At 44.6% G+C, this 24,391-nt stretch overlaps 1 protein-coding gene across 1 annotated transcript in view; it reads right to left on the bottom strand.

Annotated features, from left to right (window-relative positions):
- LOC141111717 (uncharacterized) overlaps positions 1-24,391 on the bottom strand; it is a 491,097-nt gene that overhangs the window by 71,535 nt on the left and 395,171 nt on the right. The window contains 2 exon segments of the mRNA XM_073603861.1: positions 7,621-7,749; positions 11,103-11,115. Of these exon segments, the coding sequence (XP_073459962.1) occupies positions 7,621-7,749; positions 11,103-11,115 (142 nt within the window).

Here is a 24,391-nt window from a genome sequence, read left to right on the forward strand (position 1 = left end):
CAACAAAGATCCCTCTAAGACTTTATTTTTAGGGATCGACAGGTATCGGCCTCACTGGAGGGGGAGCTCCCTGATTAGGAGCATCTCTAAACTTGAGATGCTCTGGATACATAAAATTAAATGCTACGTCCCATATGGACTCAATGTGGATACCGACACTAATGCCTTTATTGATAACTCATAATGAACTCCCTATGTCTAGCCCATTGATTATTAACCAACTGGTGTTTATGCACTTACCATATGCTCTGACCCTAGTCCCACATTTTTTTAGTGTGATGGTGGTTTGATGCCATTTATTATGTTTAATATTATACTTTTTTATTTTTATTTTCTAATTTTAATTTTAATTTCTATATGATTATGTAATAATGGAGTTATTGCTTGTTATTACCTAATTTCTGAACTGGTTGTTTATACGAGGCTGAGAAATCTCCTTTCCCTCTCCAGCTATGTCACCTAGGATAATGTCCCTTTTCGGCGCCTTTTTATTAGGCCAATACTAATGGGATTAATTATAAGTTCACCGATTTAGGCGTCATATTTAAGCCATGGTGTGCCCCTTACCATGGGGAAGTTGGGCCCCTTTAAAGTTTGAATAACCAATTTAACTTCAATCTAACTTGGCATTCGCCTTCAAACTTGGTAAAAGTGAGCCTATTATATATATTTTTTTTCCCCTCCCTCCCTTTCCCATTAATTTATAACGCCTGCCATAATAACAAAATTGGCACCCGTATTAACATGGGATCCCCTAGTTAAGATGGCGTTTCCATATCTTCCGCCCTTACTCGGTGGAGCGCAAGGTGATTTCCGGCTTTGTTTTCATTTCGAGGCTTGGTTACATTTGTTTGTTATTTATGAGCGACACGTCAGTGCGTCGCCCGTGCCCCAGACGACGTCAGAAGTGTGACGAAACGTACGTCGGGCGTGCTGACGTGCTGACGTGCCGTATCTACCGTCTGTAGGACGGGTGTTCGTGCTAGCCGGCCGGCTTTCCATGCTGTTTTTATTCGACACACTGTAAGTGTAATTTTATTGTTCTTTAATAAATATCCATCCAGGATTACGCTATGTGCTCTTCCTTTTTTTTGGGGCATTGTTTGTGAGAACAACTCCAAGATAGGAGTATAGTATTCCCTGTATCCTGGTTTCCTTATGTGGAGGATAGTGAGCCATCCACGGTCTGAAGAGTGGTCTAAAGGTGTTCCCATCTCAGAAAAGGCCCCGACCGGGTTAAGGTCACAAGCTTTCTTAAGCTTGCCATTTGGTAAGCGTCCATTTTATTCATAACACTGTGGTGTGGTGAAGGTATATCCAGTCCCATCTGCGTTTGCCTAACAAGGGACCCATTTGTCTGGTTTCTCATCCATTGCACCTTTGAAGACTTTCATTCACTGATTGAACTTTACTGTGTCACTTGATTGTACATGAACTTTATATACCATTAATCACTAATTGTGGTTTAGTATCACATATTTGATTTATAGCGCTGCTTCTTTTGTTTATAGAACTCTGTGTGACTGGGCACAGCCTTCTGAAATCAGCTGCCAAACTTGTGCTGTGTTAAATCACAGCATGGGTCAGCAGGAGGCGCGCATGTACTCACACCAAACCTGAAAGAAGGCTGAATATATATATATATATATATATATATATATATATATATATATATAAATATATATACGTGATTGTGCCTGCACATGCTTCCCTGCCACAGTCAATGTACAGCAGCGAGGCGGCAAGTGGTTAAGGCGACTAGTATTACTTTAAAAAGTTTGCATTTTTTAATAATTTGTCTTGAAAATAATGATACTAATATTTGATTCTAGTGTAAAGCATTGTAAAGTTAGCTAAGCAGGTATTAAATGGGGGTGATTAGAGCTGACTAAATCTTAAAGGAGAAGTACAGCCAAAGCTTGTTTGGCTGTACTTCTCCTGTGGGTCACAGGAGTGCTGTTAGTTCTGCACTCCTATGACCCATTTAGATCAGACAGCGGCTAATGTCACAGAGCTGGTCCCGCTCCCGCCCCCTCCACAGCCCAGTGCTTTAGTGAGCCCTGAGGACCGAGCGATCAGCGGTGTTTGATCACTCGGTTCTCACCCTAAGAGTCAGTGGGGGACAAATGCAGCATCAGACCAATGCTGCATCCACCTAGGTAAGTATGATTCTTAAAAAAAAATACCTTACTTCTCTTTTAATAACAGGATAAATAAAAACCCCTTTGGTCTGCACATGAATGAAACAGAGTAAATATGATGTAGCAATAATGTTGCTACCTTGTATCTTTTAACAAAACACTGTTTGGATGCTTCAATTCACACTGCAGTGGCTACTGAGAAACAGAGTTTTGGCTGTCATTTGCTGGATTTACCAGCAATATTAGAAAATGGGAAAGAAGAGCAGAGCATATGCCTAAGATATTTGTTATATGTTTTTTTATAGGGCATACATAGGGCATGTCAGAAATCCATAATTGGTGTCATAGACACATTTTAGAATTCTATCGGCTGCCACACCGAAATTGTAAGTGCTTGTACCTGTTTCAGTGCTAAGCACCAACAGATTCATATACCTGTCTGAATCAGCCAATAGAACTGACAATTTTGGTTTGTCCTTAAAGTGGAGGTTCTCAGAACTATCTGGATCTGTAACCAAAACCAGTGAAAATACTTGTCTGAATTAGGCGCATGTGGGTGGGTCCAACTCGCCCTACATGGGGGAGGGGGTACCTTTTCCATGGACACTCCCACTAATGCCTGGGACCACGGTCATGTGAACTCAACAGGCAACACTCCGTATTATGAAGTAAGCTGTACACCTTGTGCAGCTGTACAATAAACCTGAGGTTCCATATTGTGAAACACTGTCCCATAACACTGAACACCTTGTCTTTCAGAATGTATAATTTAAAGGGGAAATCTTCTGAGCCTGTGCCCTGCTCCACCAATCCAGCTTTTCTGTCACCTCCCTGTGACAGAGAAGAAGTCCTGCCTTGTGCACTACGCACGGACCCAGGGCAGCCATCAGAAATTTTTGGGCCCCTTACACAGCTTTAGGCCTGCCCCCCTCCGAGCCTGAGCACCAACATTCCCCAGGGCTTGCCCATGGGCCATCCCACTGAATCCACACACCTGAAGCCACCTCACCTGTACACACTCAGCCCCCCTCCAATTCTGTATATATGTCAGCCCCCCTCAATCTGGTATATATGCAAGCCCCCCTCTCACCTGTATATATGCCAGCCCCCCTCACACCTGTATATATGCCAGCCCCCTCACACCTGTATATATGCCAGCCCCCCTCACACCTGTGAGGGGCCCCTTACAGTTGTATCAGCTGTACCCCCCTGTTGGCGGCCCTGCACGGACCTCTATGCATGCACTAATTAACTCTTCTGACTCTCCCATACCTGTGACTATGTCAATGGGGTCTCTGCATCTGCAGTTCTGTCCTGATTTCTCAAGTGCACCGACCACTAGGAAGGGAGTCAGAGCACTGATCCCCTCGCTAACCAGAGAGCCCATCATCAATGCCTGGTACCACTCTCCGCTGTCTGGCTGCCATTATATTACCACCAGCTCTGGTTACCAATACCAACCACAGAATTAACACTTTGTGGTGGCCCTCCAGTTCTTCCTCTTCCCCCCTGTATGTACTTTACAGGCCTTGTTCTCTTGGATACGCCATGTACCTTCATGCACACCTTTGAGTAACTACAGACCAGGCATGAAACATTTATTGAACTTTACTGAATGTTCAAGGATATAGTCCAGCAACATGATGTGCAATAAACAGTTCATCCCTAGCTAACTAGTGTCAGCTGCCCAGATCATACCTTCCCCAGGTGTTGAAGCTTCCCAAGTGGGTGACCCAATAACGTGGGCCACATGCTCCACCATGGATTACATCCTTCAGCAAGCCTTCCCCTCTAGTCCCATGTTGGTGCTGCTCACTCTCCCCGGGCTCTGGCTCTCTCTATTTATTCATCCCCAGCAGACAGCAGGTCCCAAAAATTCCTGGTAAAAAGTCTGCCACACAATTAACCCCTTCCCCATCTGTGTAGCTCAACTAACTAGTGCAGTCTCAGTAATAGATCTGCAGATGCCATGTAAGCACCTGCTTACATGCAGGTAATTCTAAAGAAAAATGTGCTGTAAGGGCTCATCTAAATTCCCCCCTCTATGTCCTGGGTGTTCCACTGGGTAAAATAGTATGTGCATCAGATATGAAAATTAAAGCTTTTGTTACCGCCAGCATTTCATATTACTGATTTGTGCCTGCTGTACCATGTACTTGTAAGAGAATGAATTCTGTTTTCTTTGCATTGGTTCCTTTGTGTGAAATGCCTAGTGTTCCTGCCAGTCCCTCTGCTTTTCATATTAAAAACTATCCACACTAAGCAGGAGTGCACATGGCGGCCAGTTCTCTAGCTATGCTGGGAACCCAGCCTGCTCTCCTTCGATGATCAGACTTGTCCTGACACGCCCCCCACTGAACAGCCATTCACTGGGAAGCTCAGTGTGCTGCAGCTTCTCCTCTCCCAACTCTTATGCAGCTGAGAACAGAGGGAATGTGATCATTTATATAAAAGAGAAAAAAGGTATTTATAATTTTTTTTATATCTATACAAAAAAACTGAATTTACTCGTAAAGTCCCAGTCCAAAAAGTGTCCTTCCAAAGGATTTATAACATTCCCAAGTCAAAAATGGGTCAAACAAACTCCACTGATTTCCCCTCTGATGAAGTTTCTTTGCGAAGTTTCCCTCCCCACTGTGAGAAATCTCGAAAAAAAAAAATTATTTATGGTGTAGTATGTCTGATACCATCAATAAATACCATGCATCAAACAAATCTCCATCAGATCCAAATGTGTTCATACATATGTACGCTTACCCTCATGTATCTCAAATAAAGCCTTTTATAATATTCACATGCGTCTGTTATTGTTTGTCTCAACCTTTCCTCCAGACAGAGGGTAAGAGTACATATATATGAACACATTTGGATCTGATGGAGATTTGTTTGATGTAAGCACAATATAAACACATGGTATTTATTGATGGTATCAGACATACTACACCATACATAGTATTTTTTCTTTCCAGATTTCTCACAGACGGGAGAGAAACATTACAAAGAAACTTAATCGGAGGGGACATCACTGTAATTGTTTGACCCATTTTGGACTTGGGAATATTATAAATCCTTCGGAAAGGACACTTTTTGGACTGGGACTTTAAGAGTACATTCTGTTTATTTTTAGTCAGTTTTTTTTTCTTATATGCTGTTTCCCTATTGGGATTGTGGGGTTTTCTCAGCTGCCACTATAACCTTGAGGAAGATAATACAGAAACCCCCGCTGCGCTGTTTTTTTTCTCTATAAGGCCTCTTGCACACAATACTCCTGTTTGAGCAGCTATTTTTTCAGCCATTTGTTGTATATGAATTTGCGCGTATTTTCGCACATATGCGCAATTCACGCAATTTTGCGCACATGAGCACAATTTATTCTCGCGTGTACAACCTGCAGTGTGCAAAAGGCCTAAATCTATACAAAAATGTTTTTGCCTTTCATTTCCAACTGAATGGGTTGTTTTAGGCCTCTTGCACACTGCAGCTTGAAAAAGCTCAGTACAGCTTTTTTTTTTTTACTGAGCTAAAATACAGTCCATTAATTGTAATGTGCCTATGCACACAGGCATGTAAACAAGCGCCGTGCATTCTTCAGTAAAAAAAAAAGAAAATAGAAAAATCAGCTTTTTTGGTCAGTAATTTATGCCTCATTCTCGCAGTTGTGCACAATGTATGCACATGCCCCATTTATATATTGTGCAGAACGAGACATTGAGAATAAGTTTGCGCGAAAATGCGCGAGTGCGCACGAAAACGCATCAATGTATGTACACGGAAGTGTGCATAAATACGCACAAATACATACAAAGAAAACACGTCTGAAAAAGTAGATGCTCCAACAGGAGTATCATGTGCAAGAGGCCTTACAAGGTGATCGTTTACAATCATGCAGCAGACTACTGCTGCTGCATGATTATGCGTTTTTGTATCATGTTTTTGCATGTTTCTGATGCATTTTCATTTTTTTTTTTTTTGTAGGAAGAGGACACTAGATGTTATACACAAAACTCTGCCAAAAATGCACTAAAACACATGTATATGCATATTACATTTGTTCCCACTGAAGTCTATGGGGCCAAAAATGCACTATCCTGCACCAAAAAAAAGCACCTACACCTTTTCAAAAAATGCACTGCACTGTGGAAAATTGATGTGAATGGGCACCATACAGAATAATGTGATTTCCATCATCGTGCATGCTAGCATGACAGCTAGCACAGAAGAAAATGCACTAGGGTGAATGGGGGCTTAAGATTGCTGGGTATACATATTCCATATGCATTTACAATGGTTGCATATCTCTACTGAACAATTTTAAATACAATACTATGTAGATGTAGAGCCATGTACATCATTTCATTTAAATAGTAAAGTAGGTATTTTTTGTTATAACTGAGCAACAGCGATCAATTTGATTTCCTTTGTAGCAAAAGATTAAAGTGTTTTTCAACCAGTTTGTATAAAACAGGCAGCATATACATTAGTGTAGGGATGCGATATTTAGATAAACTAAGTAGGTACTTTAAACCTAGTTTGTAAATACCTATTTAGACTTCAGCAGTGGCCATTTTATTACAACCTCACTCTCTTCATGCTTGTAGGGCCATTATTTTTGGTAGCGGGAAGCTGCAACAATTCACCACTGCCTGTGACATTGCCAACGGCTCCAATACATTAGGTCAAAGATGTCCTTGCAGCATTTCCCACTGCTGGAGACTTTTCAGCAGGTGTAGCTATCTGTGATGTTATGGGTTAACAAAGGGACCTTCCAGGCACAAGAAGTCCATAGCCACAACAGGAACTGCCAGGGACAATGAGTGTTTTTAATGGATTTACTATTATATTTACCAGTTAAAAAGGGAGCTATTTATTAAACTGTATTTTTTGTGTGATTGCATACACTTTGTTAATCTCTTATTTACAAATTACTCACAAATTAATGCAGTTCAATACTGTACAGCAGAGATCGACCTGGGGGGGGACCAGCAGCACCAAGAGCCAATCAGTTGTGCTGAAGTGCAAGGTACATGCTGATAGGAAGACAGAGCAGAGTGACATGGAGCTGAGTTTATTAGTCTGCTGCCTCCTCTTTTCATTACCTGTATGCATATATATATTTTTCAGCCGGCAAGGAAATCTCTGTAATAGAGAAATAGCCATTCACTTTGCCCCCCAAAAAACCAAAAGAGGTTCTTTCACTGCAAATGAGCCAAATTTACTTTGATGACACAAATCACAGAGGTGAGAGGCTACATGGAAAGTGATAATGGGCAAATTATCAGTCCTCTATTCATTATTAATGATGGAGTTCTTTGTCTATGGCTTCCTTACATTTATGTACCATGGCTGTAAATGACCTTTATGTCAGTTTGCTTGGATCCATAATTAAGACTGCTTTTGGCTAAAATATTTTATTAATATGTCCTTTTGACTAATTTGTTTATATTTTAAAAAAAGGAATGCTTAGTATTGTCTGTGTTACCTGGAGGATATGATACCCCATTGTACACACATACACAAGGTGTAGTAGAACTAGTTGTACTCTCAGTTGTAGTAGTAGGTGACGTGGATACAGAAGTGGTAGTGGACACGGTTTCAGTTGTTGTCGGAACTGTAAGAAAGAAAGAGATACATTAGTAAAATGCACTCTGATTGATGTTTCCAGCTGTAATAAATACATTTTGTGTTCAAACTATTTGCACCCTACTGAATGTCCAGCTTTACAATACTGACTTACATGATGGACACAAACTTTATGAACCACTACTGTCATGATTAAAATTAACTGAATATCATTTTGTTTGCTAAAGCACAGTGTGACAAACTGGCCTTTTCTATAATAAAATGCCATTTTCACTTTTTTCATCCTTTGTTGCATATTAGCACAGCAAACCTTTTACAGACTTTGTTTAGCCATATCCTGTTTTCCTGTTTACATGTATGTACTCAGCAGCTGCACATCATTTATTAAGGTACTATATGTTTCCTGATGGTGATAACTAGGGATGAGCCGAACACCCCCCTGTTTGGTTCGCATCAGAACATGCGAACAGGCAAAAAATTCGTTCGAACACGCGAACACCATTAAAGTCTATGGGACATGAACATGAATAATCAAAAGTGCTAATTTTAAAGGCTTACATGCAAGTTATTGTCATAAAAAAGTGTTTGGGGAGCTGGGTCCTGCCCCAGGGGACATTGATCAATGCAAAAAAAGTTTTAAAAACGGCCGTTTTTTCGGGAGCAGTGATTTTAATAATGCTTAAAGTGAAACAATAAAAGTGTAATATCCCTTTAAATGTCGTACCTGGGGGGTGTCTATAGTATGCCTGTAAAGCATGTTTCCCATGTTTAGAACAGTCTGACAGCAAAATGACATTTCAAAGGAAAAAAAGTCATTTAAAACTACTATTACTATTGCTATTGCCTAATGCATTGCCGGTCCGACAATACACATAGAAGTTCATTGATAAAAACGGCATGGGAATTCCCCACAGGGGAACCCCGAACCAAAATTTAAAAAAAAAATGACGTGGGGGGTCCCCCTAAATTCCATACCAGGCCCTTCAGGTCTGGTATGGATATTAAGGGGAACCCCGCACCAAAATTAAAAAAAAAAATGGTGTGGGGTCCCCCCCAAGATCCATACCAGACCCTTATCCGAGCACGCAACCTGGCAGGCTGCAGGAAAAGAGGGGGGGACAAGAGAGCGGCCCCCCTCCTGAACCGTACCAGGCCACATGCCCTCAACATTGGGAGGGTGCTTTGGGGTAGCCCCCAAAACACCTTGTCCCCATGTTGATAAGGACAAGGGCCTCATCCCCACAACCCTGGTTGACTTGAGCTTTACAAGAGACGTCTCCCTTCACCTGATTTGCATCCTGGTCTTGCTGTGAGGACTTTCCTGGTGGCCCCCGGAGTTCCAAGCACATTCGAGCCTGGAGGATTCCAGTGAGGAGATGTCCCTTTCCATGCCCTGAGTGGCACAACGCACATGCGATTCCCTGTCGCTGACATGGGAATCAACGGGATCTGGTAAGAGTTTTCCTACATACCATCCTTTCTACCATCCTTTTTACCATTGCCTCATCCCTCTGTTTTGATTGGATTTTCATGAAGTTCAATTTAGGACAATCATCCGAACAACACCAAACTTTGGAGTTTATTCACCCCCCAGGGTTGTGGGACCATATTGTTCACATATTATTGACTTTGTGTTTAGCGCAGGCCATCAGGCTGACTTTTCCTCAGTCATTTTTATTTTTTATCTTCTTCTTTGAAGCACTTATTTGAAATAATTCACTTTTTTCCAATTTACTTACACATATATCATGCGCTGCATTTTTTAAGTTATAAACCTCAATCAGGGCCTATACAACTTAACATGAAAAATAAATTATAGTGCGAACACATCTACAAATTATTATGTGTCCCTAATATTTTTGTAGGCTGCAGAAGACTTTTATTGAAATGATAATTTCAGGAGGTTTGCAATCTACAGAATGTGAGACTATAAGGGTGTCCACCATTGAAATGATTTAATAAACCTAAGTGACCATTCATATTTGCTGCAACATATAAAAAAAAATAGAATCAAACAGTTACCTGTATAACTTCAATAACATGTTATATGATCGGTTGATGCGGATTACTGTTTTCATGATTTAGCACTTAAATGCTAAAGGATTTAGGGTATAACATTGTACCCCACTCACCCCTTTCACTGTGACAATGAGCGGAGAATCATCTCCATGCACCCGCTGTCCATTTTAAAAATGGTGCGGCTGTGTGGGTGTCTGCACAGCCACATCATTCATTCACAGCAATCTGTAAATAAAGAAACTTCAAGTCCCGGGGAGCTGATGAGAGTCCATTCACTCTTCCTCCAGCTTTGTAACTGAAAGCCTGTACAGTAGTATGGGCACAAAGCTGGAGGGAGAGTGTGCTGGAGCCTGACATTGCACCCATGATCCACTGATTGCGGGTACAATGCTTTGCAGGCTCCTTGTAGGTAAAAAATAAAAGCACTTTTTTTTTCTGCAAAAATATGTGCATTTAATATTTTTTTCTAAAAGCTGAACTTATCCTTTAAAGTGTACATCCAGACATTTTTTTCTTCTAATCTAAAGTGGGGAAGGAGTGGAACCTCTGTCAAAGTTTTACTGCTATTTGACAGAGACAGACACTCTCACCCCACTGATGATGTAGCCGGATAACCTCTGCTCTCTAAGCTGAGAATGCATACATTGTTAGGTTCTATTGGTGGGGAGGGAGTGGTGGTGGGGGTGTAAGAGTGCCTCTGCTGTTCTGGGGAGCTGACAGCTTATGTTCATGACTAAATACTGTAGTTAATTTGTAAGTGCATTACTGTTTCTAATTGTAGCCAGGTACTGACAAAAGACTTTGGAGCAATCTTCAACTGGACTGAATTGACTTGCTATGGGACAGCAAGCCTCAGCATGCTCACTCATTAAAGTAGTAGTAAAGTCTTAATTTGATCTTGTACCTACAGGTAAACCTATAATAAGGCTTACCTATATGTACAGTGAATATCTCCTAAACCTGCACGGTTTAGGAGATATTCACACTGCGGTGACATCACCGGCACATGCGTCTGAAGGGATAGCATGTCAGGGCCACAAAAGAATAAAATAGAGAAGTGGCCCCATGGGATTGTCACCCCTAACACCCATTTGTTTTATAAATACATTTTACTCTTAATAGAGGGCTATGATGATTGTTAAGTGCATGACTCGCTTTGGCTGCCTTGCTGGTTCTTTCTGTTTTGTGTTTCAGGTGACAAGCTGCCTGCTGTTGCTAGGAAGATTTACCTCAGCTGCTGAGCACTGGATTAGTGACAAATCCTTTGGTGGGAAACACCTAGCCAATAAGTGTAACCTGTTACCTATATCCTCTCCTGTCTCTGGGCGGAGTCAGCATTTACCTCAGGTCTCTCAGCTGGACTCACCTCTGGATTCTCCTCAGCCTTCCTTTTGGATCTTTTGACCTGCTCTCCCACCCTCCCTCCCCTTTATTATTTCCCCTTGTCATGGTCCATCTTTATGTGGATAATGTTGCCCACTTTGTAGGTGGACAGAGGTTGGTACGTTGTCACTTGATTTGTATAAGATATCACTGTTTGAGTCTTAGTGAATAAGCATGTTGGTCTGTTATTGGTTAACAACAGTTCTGATTGATATTGAAGGTCTATCTTTTGGGTAATGTTGCCCACTTTGTGGGTGGACAGTGGTTGGTAAACTGTTATTTGGTTGATATAAGATATTGCTGCTTGAGTCTTAGTGACTAAGCATGTTGGTCTGTTAATGGTTAACAGCGGTTCTGTTTGGTATTAAAAGTTAAAGTTCATGTCATAATTACAATTGTTTTAAACCCAATAAAGGGGCAGCGGCCTAAACTTTTCCACAATCCTTGTTGTGTGTTTATTTTATATTTTAGGTATGTTCTTATGGTATAATGGGTGTTAATGTGGTGTACAATCCCATACCTGTTCCATCCCTTCCGAGCTCCGTGCTGTGGCCACGACTCCAGCTCGCATGCGCGGGAGTGATGTCATTGCGGTTTGACAAATCAGGAGGCTGGAGCACTCACACCCGGAAGGAAGACCGGGTCAAGATGGAAGCCCTGTGAGCTGTGATAGGGTGTCACTGGAGGGCTTTGTTCTAAGGTAAGTATTTCATATTGTGCTAGTATGCAATGCATACTAACACATTATGCCATTGTCTTGCAGGCTTTTTTAAATTTATTTTTATTTTTTTTAAAGGTGTGGTTTACTACCGCTTTAAGTCCCCCATTGACTTTCATTACTCCCTCCTGATAGGCTCCGATGGGGTGCCAGAGAGGAGGATGTACTAAAGGAATGGATTATGGGATGTGTGGTTCCGTTATCCCTATGCAGAACTGCGCCCTGTTGGCAGAAATTTACTGTTCCCAGAAGGCTCAGCTGGAGAAGGGAAGAAAGAGAGAACTGTCAGCAAAGTCGCCTGGGAAGACTGGGGTCACTTGGCGCCATACCGTGAGGAGAGAGGGAGTGTGGGGCTCACAGCTCTTGAGTGCCTGCACAGCTGATCATTTGCTATCCGGAGGCCTTGCATGAGATCGTCATCCTACTTCTGGCCATCACGATCCTATATGCAAGATCACCATCCCGCTTCCAGCCATTCTAAGTCAAACAGCGGGTTCGCCGATTCAGCACCTGTCAGCTAGGCACAAGCGATATCACCGACCTGTCTTCCTGCCCTCTCAGAAACTTCAGAGCTTGTACCTTCTGGGCAGAAGAGTCATCTAGGTTGACAACAGAGAATCACATTGACTTCTGAGGGGCCCCTCTGCTGCAAGAACTTGCCACGGAAGATCTGGAGTCGGTGAGAGGATTATATACCAACCCTTACTTTACTCAATAATTGCAGATACAGTAATCTATCACCCTTTTCCTCCATACCACACCTGTAAGACTGTGTTTAGCCAATCAGTGCCCCTGCCGCCTCCTGCAGTGATCTTGCAGTGATATTCTATCAGCTCTCAATCTGACTTTCCACACTGGAGCATAGACATTCTCCTGTTTTATTCCCTCCCAAAATTGATATTATTAATATCTATTTTACTGAAGCTGTCTTCCAGCTACTAAAGAAACATTCCATAGTTTAAACTGATTATCTACCACAGTCTTATCTAAAAGAGACCCAGTGTAATACAACTAAGTGCACCACTGCAGGGGCCCCAACGAGGCTGGTTGTCAGAGAGGAATCCAGAGCAAGGTTAATGTCGGGCACTCTGGTGCGCGCCGCTTTGCGCCGGCCTGCGCGGGCACGCCGTTGTGCGGGCGTGCGCGGACGGGCGCGCGCGCGCGCACGCTGTTTGGCACCAATTGCCCTATTTAGTGTGCTGGTGCACCTTGCTCGGTGCTGTCCGATCTGCAGCTCCCAGTTCCCGTACTTTCTGTTTTCCTGTCTGAAAGTTTGATCTCCCTGTGACCCAGCTTGTTTATTGGATCTTCCCCTGCTATTCACCTGCATCTGACCCCGGCTTGCCTTTGACGTTGAATCTGCCTGCTCCCTTGTACTGTGCTGACCGCCTGCTGCCAACCTTGCCTGTGACCTGGACTTTGAATCTGCCTGCTCCCTTGTACTGTGCTGACTGCCTGCTGCCAACTCTGCCTGTGACCGGACCTGCCTGCTCTTCTCCTGCTCTGCACCAGTTAGCTGTGCTCCAGCCTACCAAGTACCTCCAATCCGCTTGCACCAGGACCCTGGGCCTTATCTCCGCAAGTCACCCGCCAGGCTCTCATACCACTCTGCGCTCCCGTGCCTTCTGTTTACACTACCAGGGGCCAGTAACCAGATACGTAAGGGAGGCCTTCCCCTGCTATATCGGGTTCATCAGTCAGGTACGTGAAAGTCTGACAGTATCGGACAGCCATGTCCGAGCCCGAGCAGAGGACCTCTCCCATGGAGGAACTGTGCAGACACCTGACGGGTCTCACACAAGCTGTGAAGAGCCTTCAGGAAGGTTATACTAGACTGGAGGAACGAGTCCAGGTGTTGTCCTCACCTGCTAACCCACAAGTTGCTTCCGCTGCTGGACTCTCACCTGCACCCTCTGTGGTTATGTTACCCCCTGAACCCAGGGTCCCTACACCCGAAAGATTTACTGGTGAGCGTAGTAAATACCGATCATTCCGTAACGCCTGCAAACTTTATTTCGCTTTGCTACCACGCACCTTTTCATTGGAAGCAACCAAGGTGGGCTTTGTGATTTCCCTTCTGTCCGGTGAACCACAGACCTGGGCCCACCGCCTTCTGGAGCAGAAATAAACCTTTCTGGATAGCCTGGATACCTTCTTTGCCGCTATGTCTCAGTTGTATGAGGACCCCCAGTTAAAAGCCACCGCTGAATCCACCTTGCGCGCCTTACAACAAGGATGCAGACCCGCAGAAGACTATGTCCTGGAGTTCAGGTGTTGGAGTTCGGATGCGGACTGGAATGACGCTGCCCTGCGTTACCAATTTCATATGGGCTTATCCGATGCACTTAAAGATGAACTGGCATGGGTCGGAATACCCCAAACACTGGATGACATTATCAACCTGTCTGTTCAGATTGATCGGCGCCTAAGGGAGCGCCGTTCTGAGAGGTCTGCCAACCAGTTCCGTCCCACCTGGGTCCTCCCCAAGGTCCCTAGTGCTACCAGCTCTGTTGGACAAAACCTTCATGTACCACCTACCTCAGTCCTCGATACCTGAACCGATGCAGCTCGGGCTTCTCCGCCCATCCCTCACTCCAGAAGAGTGACAGCACCGACGAGTCAATAATCTATGTATGTATTGCGCAGAATCGGGTCACTACGTGAGATCTTGCCCTAACAAGACAAGTAAGTCCCTTTCGACTTCTTCTAAGTTTGCACCTGCCTTGCCTAACCTTGCTAACCACCTGGCTCTCTCCATTATTCTCCAGCTTCCAGGACAGGATCTGCCAATCTCTGTCATAATTGACTCCGGAGCATGCAGCTGCTTCATTGATCTAACTTTTGCTGCTCACCACCGCATTCCTCTCCAACCGAAGTCGCAGGGACTTGCTGTTCACCTTGCTGATGGTTCCACCCTTAGCTCTGGTCTGGTCACCCAGGAGACTATCCCACTGCTGGCTATCATGAGCACTCATCATCGGGAATTTCTTCATCTTGACGCCATCTCTTCACCACTTTTCCCTATCATTCTGGGGATGCCCTGGTTGCAGGCCCATAACCCTAGCATTGATTGGGTCTCTGGGGAAATCAAGTTCCTTTCCAGTTATTGCCAACAGCACTGTTTGTACAGCACCCCTGTGAAATCCAATCAACTCTTGTGTCTAGACATTGACACTGAATCGCAGCAGGCGATTCCTGCTCCGTATCGGGACTTTTTTGATGTCTTTAGTAAAAAGAGGGCAGAGACCATTCCGCCTCACAGACCTTATGATTTTCCAATAGAACTTTTGCCTGGATCTGAAGTTCCCTTCGGGAGAATCTTCCCCTTAACAGAGCAGGAGCTGGACACCCTCAAGGTGTATATTGATGAGAATCTGAAGAGAGATTTTATCCGTCCATCCACTTCGCCAGCCGGAGCAGGCATTTTCTTTGTCGAGAAGAAGGATCACTCTCTATGGCCTTGCATCGATTACAGAGAATTAAACAAAGTGACCATCAAGAATCGTTACCCTTTACCTCTCATGCCGGAACTTTTTCAAAGACTGGACTCAGCAAAAATCTTCACCAAACCGGACCTCCGTGGTGCCTATAACTTAATTCGCATCAGAGAGAGAGATGAATGGAAAACTGCCTTCCGTACCAGGTTCTGGCACTTTGAATATCTCATCATGCCCTTTGATCTGTGCAACGCACCAGCGACTTTTCAACACTTTGTTAATGACATCTTCCGTGACCTCCTGGACTTATACATTATAGTATACCTAGACGACATTCTGATCTTTTCCTCCTCAGTCATTGAACATCGCAGGCATGTCCGGAATGTTTTAACCCGGCTCAGGCAGCATGGACTTTATGCCAAATTGAAAAAATGCGAGTTTGAACTCCAGTGCATTCAGTTCCTCGGCCTAATCATCTCTATCAACGGCATTTAAGATGTATCCTCAAAAGGTGGCAGCTATCCTGGACTGGCCCACTCCCTCCAATAAAAAAGGGGTCCAGCGCTTCATCGGCTTCGCCAACTTTTATCGGAAGTTCATAAGAGGCTTTTCTGCAATAATTGCCCCCATCGCTGAACTGACCAAGCAAGGGAACCGATTCTGTTGGTCCCCTCAGGCGCAATCCGCCTTTGAAAAGCTCAAGGAACTATTTACCTCCGCCTCTATTCTGAAACACCCAGACCCTGCCTTACCGTTTGTCCTTAAAGTGGATGCATCAGAGTTCGCAGTAGGGGCAGTACTTTCTCAGCGGCAAGGTGCCAAAGCTCTCCTCCATCCAGTAGGCTTTTTCTCACGGAAGCTCTCCACTGCGGAGAAAAATTACGACGTAGGAGATCGGGAGCTCTTGGCCATTAAAGCCGCACTAGAAGAGTGGGGCTACCTATTGGAGGGTGCCCGCTCATCCCATTTTGGTATACACAGACCACAAAAACCTAGAGTATCTGAGAACAGCCAAGAGATTGAGACCACGGCAGGCAAGGTGGGCCCTGTTTTTCTCTACATTCCAGTTCCACATTACGTAAAGGCCGGGCACCAAGAACATCAAACCAGATGAATTATCCCACATGTTCCACGACTCCAGGGAATCCTTGCCTCCAGACACCATTCTCCCTGCTGGAAATTTTCTGCTACTTCAGGGGGATCTCATATCTCAAATCAAACAAGCCTCCAGGAGTTGGTCTCCTTCTGCAGAAGTTAATGTAAGCATGCAAGATGGCCTATCTCCGCAAGTCACCCGCCAGGCTCTCATACCACTCTGCGCTCCCGTGCCTTCTGTTTACACTACCAGGGGCCAGGAACCAGATACGTAAGGGAGGCCTTCCCCTGTTATATCGGGATATCGGGTTTGTCCGTCAGGTACGTGAAAGTCTGACACTGGTGTATAAAGGTTACTGTCAGATATATATATATATATATATATATATATATATATATATACATATACCATATTTATCGGCGTATAACATGCACCGGTGTATAACACACACCCCAAGTTTAGGAGGGAAGTTTAAGGAAAAAACTTACATTTAAATGCCCATCAATGCAGCCTTATCAGTGTCTATCTGCAGCCTTGTCCATCATTGCAGCCTTGCCCAGTGTCCATGTGCAGTCTTGCCCAGTGCCTTTGCAGCCTTGCCCAGTGCCTTTGCAGCATTGCCCAGTGCCTTTGCAGCATTGCCCAGTGCCTCTGCAGCCTTGCCCAGTGCCTCTGCAGCCTTGCCCAGTGCCTTTGCAGCACTGCCCAGCCGCTGATTATATAAAATTGGCGTTGATCTCCGCTGACTGTGAGCAGACAGGAGTGAGCGCCGGCGAGATACACAAAGCCGAGTGTACTCGGCTAGTTTCGGCTCCTCTCGCAGTCCCACTCATCTTCACTGATTGCGAGAGGAGAGGAACGAGCGGCGCCGACAAACACATAGCCGAGTGAACTCGGCTAGTTTCGGCTCCTCTCGCAGTCCTGCCCCTGACTATGAGTAGAGCTGAGAATAGCCGAGTACACTCGGCTATGTGTATATCGCTGGCGCTCGCTCCGCTCACAATCAGCGGAGATCGGCAGGGATCGGCGTGTATATATATATATATATATATATATATATATATATATATATATATATATATATATATATTTTTTTTTTTTTTTTTCTATGTACACAAAAGGCCTATTTCTCTCTTAATATTGTTCACAAATCTGTCTAAATCTGTGTTAGTGAGCACTTAACCTTTGCCAAGATAATCCCTCCACCTCACAGGTGTGGCATATCAAGATGCTGATTAGACAGCACGATTATTGCACAGGTGTGCCTTAGGCTGCCCATAATAAAAAGCCACTCTAAAATGTGCAGTTTTACTGTTTTGGGGGGGTCCGAAAACCAGTCAGTATCTGGTGTGACCACCATTTGCCTCATGCAGTGCAGCACATCTCCTTCGCATAGAGTTGATCAGGTTGTTGATTGTGGCCTGTGGAATGTTGGCCCATTCCTCTTCAATGGCTGTGCGAAGTTGCTGGATATTGGCAGGAACTGGAACACAATGTCATATATGCCGATCCAGAGCATCCAAAACATGCTCAATGGGTGACATGTCCGGTGAGTATGCTGGCCATGCAAGAACTGGGATGTTTTCAGCTTCCAGGAATTGTGTACAGATCCTTGCAACATGGGGCTGTGCATTATCATGCTGCAACATGAGGTGATGGTCGTGGATAAATGGCACAACAATGGGACATCAGGATCTCGTCACGGTATCTCTGTGCATTCACAATGTCATTAATAAAATGCACCTGTGTTCGTTGTCCATAGCATACGCCTGCCCATACCATAACCCCACCGCCACCATGGGCCACTCGATCCACAACGTTGACATCTGCAAACTGCTCACCCACACAAAACCATACATGCTGTCTGCCATCTGCCCTGTACAGTAAAAACCAGGATTCATCTGTGAAGAGAACACCTCTGAAAAATGGCATGGGTAACCCCCCAGCCCATTACCAGGCTATTTGGGTCTTGTATGTATATTAAGAGGAACCCCGCACCGAAATTAAAAAAGAAAAGGCGTGGGCCACTCAGGCCCTATATACTCTGAACAGCAGTATACAGGCGGCCCAAACAAGACAGGAACTGTAGGTTTGTTCTTAAGCTGAATCTGTTTGTAGTTTGGAACAGGCACATTTTTTAAGTGTAGCTCCAGCCAAAAAATCTATTTTTAAGCTTTTTGGATAACATAGGGAAGGGTTATCATCACCCCTGTAACATTTGTTTTGCTGTCTGTGCCCCTGTTCAGAAGATTTCACCTCACTTTCTGTCCCAATGACAATTGGATTTTGAAAATTTTGGGTTTTTAGGGAAACTAGGACTGGTGATAATAAAGCTTCAGTGGAGACACCTTTTTCCCATATTAACTATTACAGGAGAGAATTTCCCTTCCTAGGGGTAGATTTCCTCTCACTTCTTGTTGTCTCCCTCCGTTTGTAAGTAGGAGTTGTTTATAAGTCGGATGTTTGAAAGTAGGGGACCGCCTGTATATACCCTGCAGAAATTTGGGCCCTAGGTGTTGGTGGTACCAGAACACTGTAAGCCCTCACAGTTACTCTTGGTGGGTGCTGGAACGGGCCCTGCTGTGAAATATTATATCAAGAATTGTAATTACATGCCCCTGTTGAACAGGGTCAGAAAAACTGGGCCTTTGGTAGTGGTGTGGTGGTGTTGCCACAACACTGTAAGCCCTCACAGTTACTCGTGGCGAAGGAGGGGGCCCTGCTGTGAAATATTAGATCACAAATTGTAATTACACGCACCTGTTAAACAGGGGCAGAAAAACTGGGCCTTAGGCACTGGTGCTGGTGCCACAACACTACAACCCCTCACAGATACTCTAGTTGAGAGCAGGAACGAGCCCTGCTGCAAAATACTACAGCAAAAATTGTAATTATACGCCCCTGTTAAACAGGGGCAGAAAAATTGGGCTTTAGGCACTGGTGCTGGTGCCCAGAACCAAAAATGTTCTTAGAAGCTATCAACATGAACATTGAGGAGGAATAGGATAGTCACTCAGCATAACAGGATAGTCACTCAGCATCAGCATAGGCAGTCTTCAAGGGATCTCACATTCATAAAAAAAATAATCGGTTACATCAGCATCAGGTGCTTGATAGCTGGTGATCCAAGACTGATTCATTTTTATGAAGGTGAGCCGATCAACTGAGTCTGTGGACAGGCGCACTCTGTGATTGGTTACAAAGCCTCCAGCAGCACTGAATGTGCGTTCAGATAGAACGCTGGATGCAGGACAGGCCAGTAGCTCAATTGCATACTGTGCAAGCTCTGGCCAGTGATCCATCCTCAAGACCCAGTAACCCAATGGATTTTTGGTTGGAATGGTCTCCAAGTCTGATCTCGCCCCAAGTATTCCTGCACCATGTAAATCAGACGCTGGCGATGGTTGCTGGAACCGATCATAACTTGGGGCTGCAGACTAAAAGATTGTCTGAACGCATCGGCCAGATGGCCACCTTCTCCACCGCTCCTTCTTTGACTGACTGAAGCCTCAGCAACTAGTTGTGCAGGAGGACAAGCAAATTTTAACCTCCCAGGCTCTGGAAACGCATTGCACAAACCTTTCTGCAAGGCCTCCTGAAGATGTTTCATCCTCCCTCTGCGAAGACTGGATAAGTTCCACATACCCTCATTTGTTTTGTTTTGTTTTTTTGTTTTTGTGTTTTTTTTTTTTTTTTTTTTGCTGTTTAAACACTCACTCGCATCATTTTCATGCACATTCCTTTTTTCACATATATTTTACATGTCATTATTCACTGTGCACATCCCTCACTTCTCTTCCTATCACTGCCATTGTCAGCATTTAAAGACAAGGTCATCCCTGACATATTTTATATTAGTTATACCAATACAGTCACTTTACTCATTTTACTATCCTTCACATGATCAATTCAAGCTGTAATAGATTATTACAACACTTTCTGACCGCCCAACAGTTAAATCTAACCACTAACCTATATGGGTATATTCATGAGCTAACGCTCTGACAATTTTCATAGGTTCCGGCCCCACCTCCCCCGTGGCGTGTTGGTGGGGGGGAATTATACGTGTGACTCCTTGCAAGCCATATCAAGTGGATTCCTGTTCCCCCTTCGTCCGGGGTGCTGCTACGTGCGGGCACACTGGATGGTCTGGCTGCTATGTGGGGAGGCTCTGATCGAGGGGTACATCCAAACTCAGTGGTAATTATGTGCAGTGATACTAAACATGTTGCTAAACAAACTTGCCTATGCTGTAATTCTTTTAAATAAGCTGGACATACTATTATAAATTTTTCTTTTTTCTTTAGCAAACTCATCCTCTGAAGAGACCCCAAAATTCATGGGTCGAAACGCGTCAGGATTGTTATGCAATAACCTTATCACATGCTGTGTATAACCTATGTTTGCTATTATATGTATTTGGTATGGGTATTTTCCCACTTGAGCTCCCAATTTATATTTATATGTTGTTACATTTATTCATTACCCTTCAATAAAGAATTTTAATATTTTACTTAATGCCTTGCTCATATCTATAGTTAGCTGCCTAAAAACCCCGCTTGGGGGACTTTTTCCCATTTTTCTTGTCCATATTGGGGTGAGCAGCATTGATATCTCTCCTTAATGTGTCTTCCCTCTTTGCTAAGTTCCGCAACCTTACCCTTGTAACGTGGATCAAGAAGGGTTGCCAGCCAGTACTGATCCCTCTCCTTGATACCATGAATCTGATGGTCCTTTCGCAGGCTTTGCAGGATCAGGGAGGCCATGCAGCATAGGTTTGCTGAGGCATTCGGTCCGAAGTCCTCTGAGTCACTAAGAACGACATGATCCGCAGCCCCCTCCACCCAGCCACGTACAAGTCCATGGGTTTCTGGGGACTAAAAACGATCCCTTGAAGACTGCTGCTGATGCTGAATGCCAGGCTCCACCTCCATGCTGACACAATCCTCCTCCTCCTCTTCCTGTGTGATAGGCAGGCCCGCAGGAATACTGTCTGGATAAATGGGGCCTTGAGAGGTAAGGAAGTCCTCCTCTTCCTCTGTGCTGCCTCAAGTGCCCTGTCCATTATTCCACACAGCATGTGCTCCAACAGGAAGACAAGAGGGACAGTATCACTGATGCATGCACTGTCACTGCTCACCAACCTCGTGGCCTCCTCAAATGGTGACAGGACATGCATCCTTGAAAAAAAGCCAAGCTCCCCTGACCCTGTCCTGGTGCCATACTCGCACGGGTACTCATTGATGGCCCTCTGCTGCGTGTGCAGTCACTGCAGCATTGCCAACATTGCGTTCCACCTGGTGGGCATGTCACAGATGAGGCGGTTCTTGTGCAGCAAAGTGCAGCGCTAATAACATATGTGAAAAGTTAAAATTGAGTTCCACCAAGTGACATGTAAAACTTCACCGTCGTAGGCTCCTCCCTACGCGTTTCGTCACGATAGGACGTCATCTGGGGATTGGCCGATTGACTCGGCCAATCCCCAGACGACGTCCTATCGTGACGAAACGTGTAGGGAGGAGCCTACGACGGTGACTTCATCACGTTCTTGGAAGGGCTTGAACACAGGAAGTGAATCGCGGTACATGGAGACGCCGCCGCTCTGCTTGTTTTTTCCACATGCTGCATATCTTCTGCAATATTGTAAGTGTGACTCCTTGTTTACTATTAAATTTTTATATCATACAATGTTGCGCTATGGAGGTGTTCTCTTTTGTATTTTCGGTCTGATGGAGTGTTAGAACTACCGATCCCGTATTGTACCTTGGGTTTTGGGAGACCATAATCCCTATGCTGGGCGAGACTGCCATAATAGCAGTCATCGCCGTCTGGTAAGCAGACTCTACTCACACACGTTTTGGTGGACCATATCTAGGCACCTTTTGTCACAAACCTCTCTTGGATGGGTGTTCTTCATTTATTTACTTTATTTGTGGACTTATCAAGAATTTTTGGACTTTTTTTAACATACATTTGTGATTTTAGTTTCATTTGTTATTTGTAATATGTTTTTTCACTAATTGTTTTACATGTCACTTGGTGGAACTCAATTTTAACTTTTCACATATGTTATTAGCGCTGCACTTTGCTGTTTATTATACTTTTGGAGGTCAGATACAGGACTTTTTTAGGGTGCTGGCAGCTTTTCTAATTATTTTTTAATCTAAGCGCAGCTTTTACCCAATTGGGGTTTTTTCTCTTAGGTTCTTGGGCAGGTTGCATTCCTTTTTGAAGGTCAGCCAGCCAAGCACTAGCATTATATGACTGGTGGAAATGCCCACAGACTTTCCTGGCCTGCCTCAGGAGATCCTGTAAGCCCGGGTACCTGTACAAGAACCGCTGCACCACCAAATTAAGGACGTTGGTGCCATTGTCGCAAACCACCATTCCTGGCTGAAGCTGGCACGGCATCAACCACCTCTGAACCTGCCCCTGCAGAGCTGCCAGAATCTCTGCCCCAGTGTGGCTCCTGTCCTCTAAGCAGACCAACTCAAGCACCGCATGGCATCTTTTTGCCTGAGTGCTTGCGTAGCCCCTGGAATGCCTACGGAGCACTTCTGGTTCTGAGGACAAATCTGCACAAGAAGAGGCCATAGAGGAAGAAGAAGGAGGGGCTGGAGGAGAGAGGTGTGACAGAATCACCACTACCAGCATTTTGGAGGCAAGGTGGCGGAACAAGCTCCAACATTACTGCACCCTGTCCTGCATCCTTCTCAGCTGCCAGCAGGGTTACCAGTGCACCATGAAAGAAAGGTAATGTCCCTGTCCATGCCTGCTGGACAATGAGTCAGCGGTAATATGCACCTTAACACTGACTTCCCTGTCCAACGAGGCAAGACATTGCCTTCCACATGCCGGTAGAGAGCCGGAATGGCCTTCTGAGAAAAAAATGGCGTTTGGGAACCTGCCACTGAGGTACCGCACATTCCACAAATTCTCGAAAGGGGGCAGAGTCTACCAGCTGAAAAGGCAGCAGTTAGAGTGCTAGCAATTTAGCGAAACTAGCATTCAGCCGCTGAGCACGTGGATGGTTGACGGTTTAGCAACTGGGGTAGGGATTTTTGCCTGCTACAATCGGATTTAGGTGTACCGCTAGCAGATTGCCCGCAAGTGCTTGGGACACCTAATTCTACACCTTCGTTCCTCTCAGTGCAGGTCTCTGAGAGGACTGAAGGTATAGTGGGGTTGGAGATCCCAGCTGATGAGGAGCAAGGAGAGGTTCACCTTGTTCTTTGGTGTGGCTCTAAAATGAATAATTCACCAAAGGTGCACCACAGTGTTGCCACCATCCCTTGTACAAAATTGTAAAGTAGGGGTCCCCCACAAGAGGGTTGGGATTTTAAAGGCAACTAGGTATAATAGAAAAGGCAATAAATATAAAGATAGACATATATATATTAATGTATCAAGCTTAAAAGAGTTAGTGCATATGACTCCTCTTATCTCCTATCCCCATATGTTTCAACTCTGATGGATGCGTTTTTCTTATAGATGTACACCTGTCTCCATATGTGACAAGCCCCTGAAAAAAGGACAAGCTCCTGAAACACGTCAGGCTCTTATCTCTAAAAAGAGGAGACCATATCTGTTTGTACATTGATATCTTATTATATGTCATTGTTGTTATTAATGCAATAGTCATATGCACGTGGTGCCCAAGCGGCTGCTGTTTTGGACACGCTTGATACGCTTCAGACATATATTGCAAACAGCAACGGTGCGATCTGCTGCACATGTCTCAAAAAAGGCCCACACCAAAGAACTTTTGTAAAAACGCGCAGAGTCAGCAGCGCCCTGCACATGTGGAGCTCTGCGGTGTGATGCAGTCGGTTGGCTGTCCTTAAGCTGGCCCCTGGAGGGCATCCTGCCTCGTTGGAGATGTGCCTCCTCCTCCTCCTTTCTATCAGGCACCCACGTAGAGTCAGTGACCTCATCATCCCCTCCCTCCTCGCCACTGGAGCAAACCTGGCAGTATGCTGCATCTAGGGGGGACATGACTGCCAGTTTCTTGTCCTTC

This window comes from Aquarana catesbeiana, linkage group LG11, assembly GCF_042186555.1.
Source record: "Aquarana catesbeiana isolate 2022-GZ linkage group LG11, ASM4218655v1, whole genome shotgun sequence".
In the NCBI taxonomy this organism is placed as follows: Eukaryota; Metazoa; Chordata; class Amphibia; order Anura; family Ranidae; genus Aquarana; species Aquarana catesbeiana.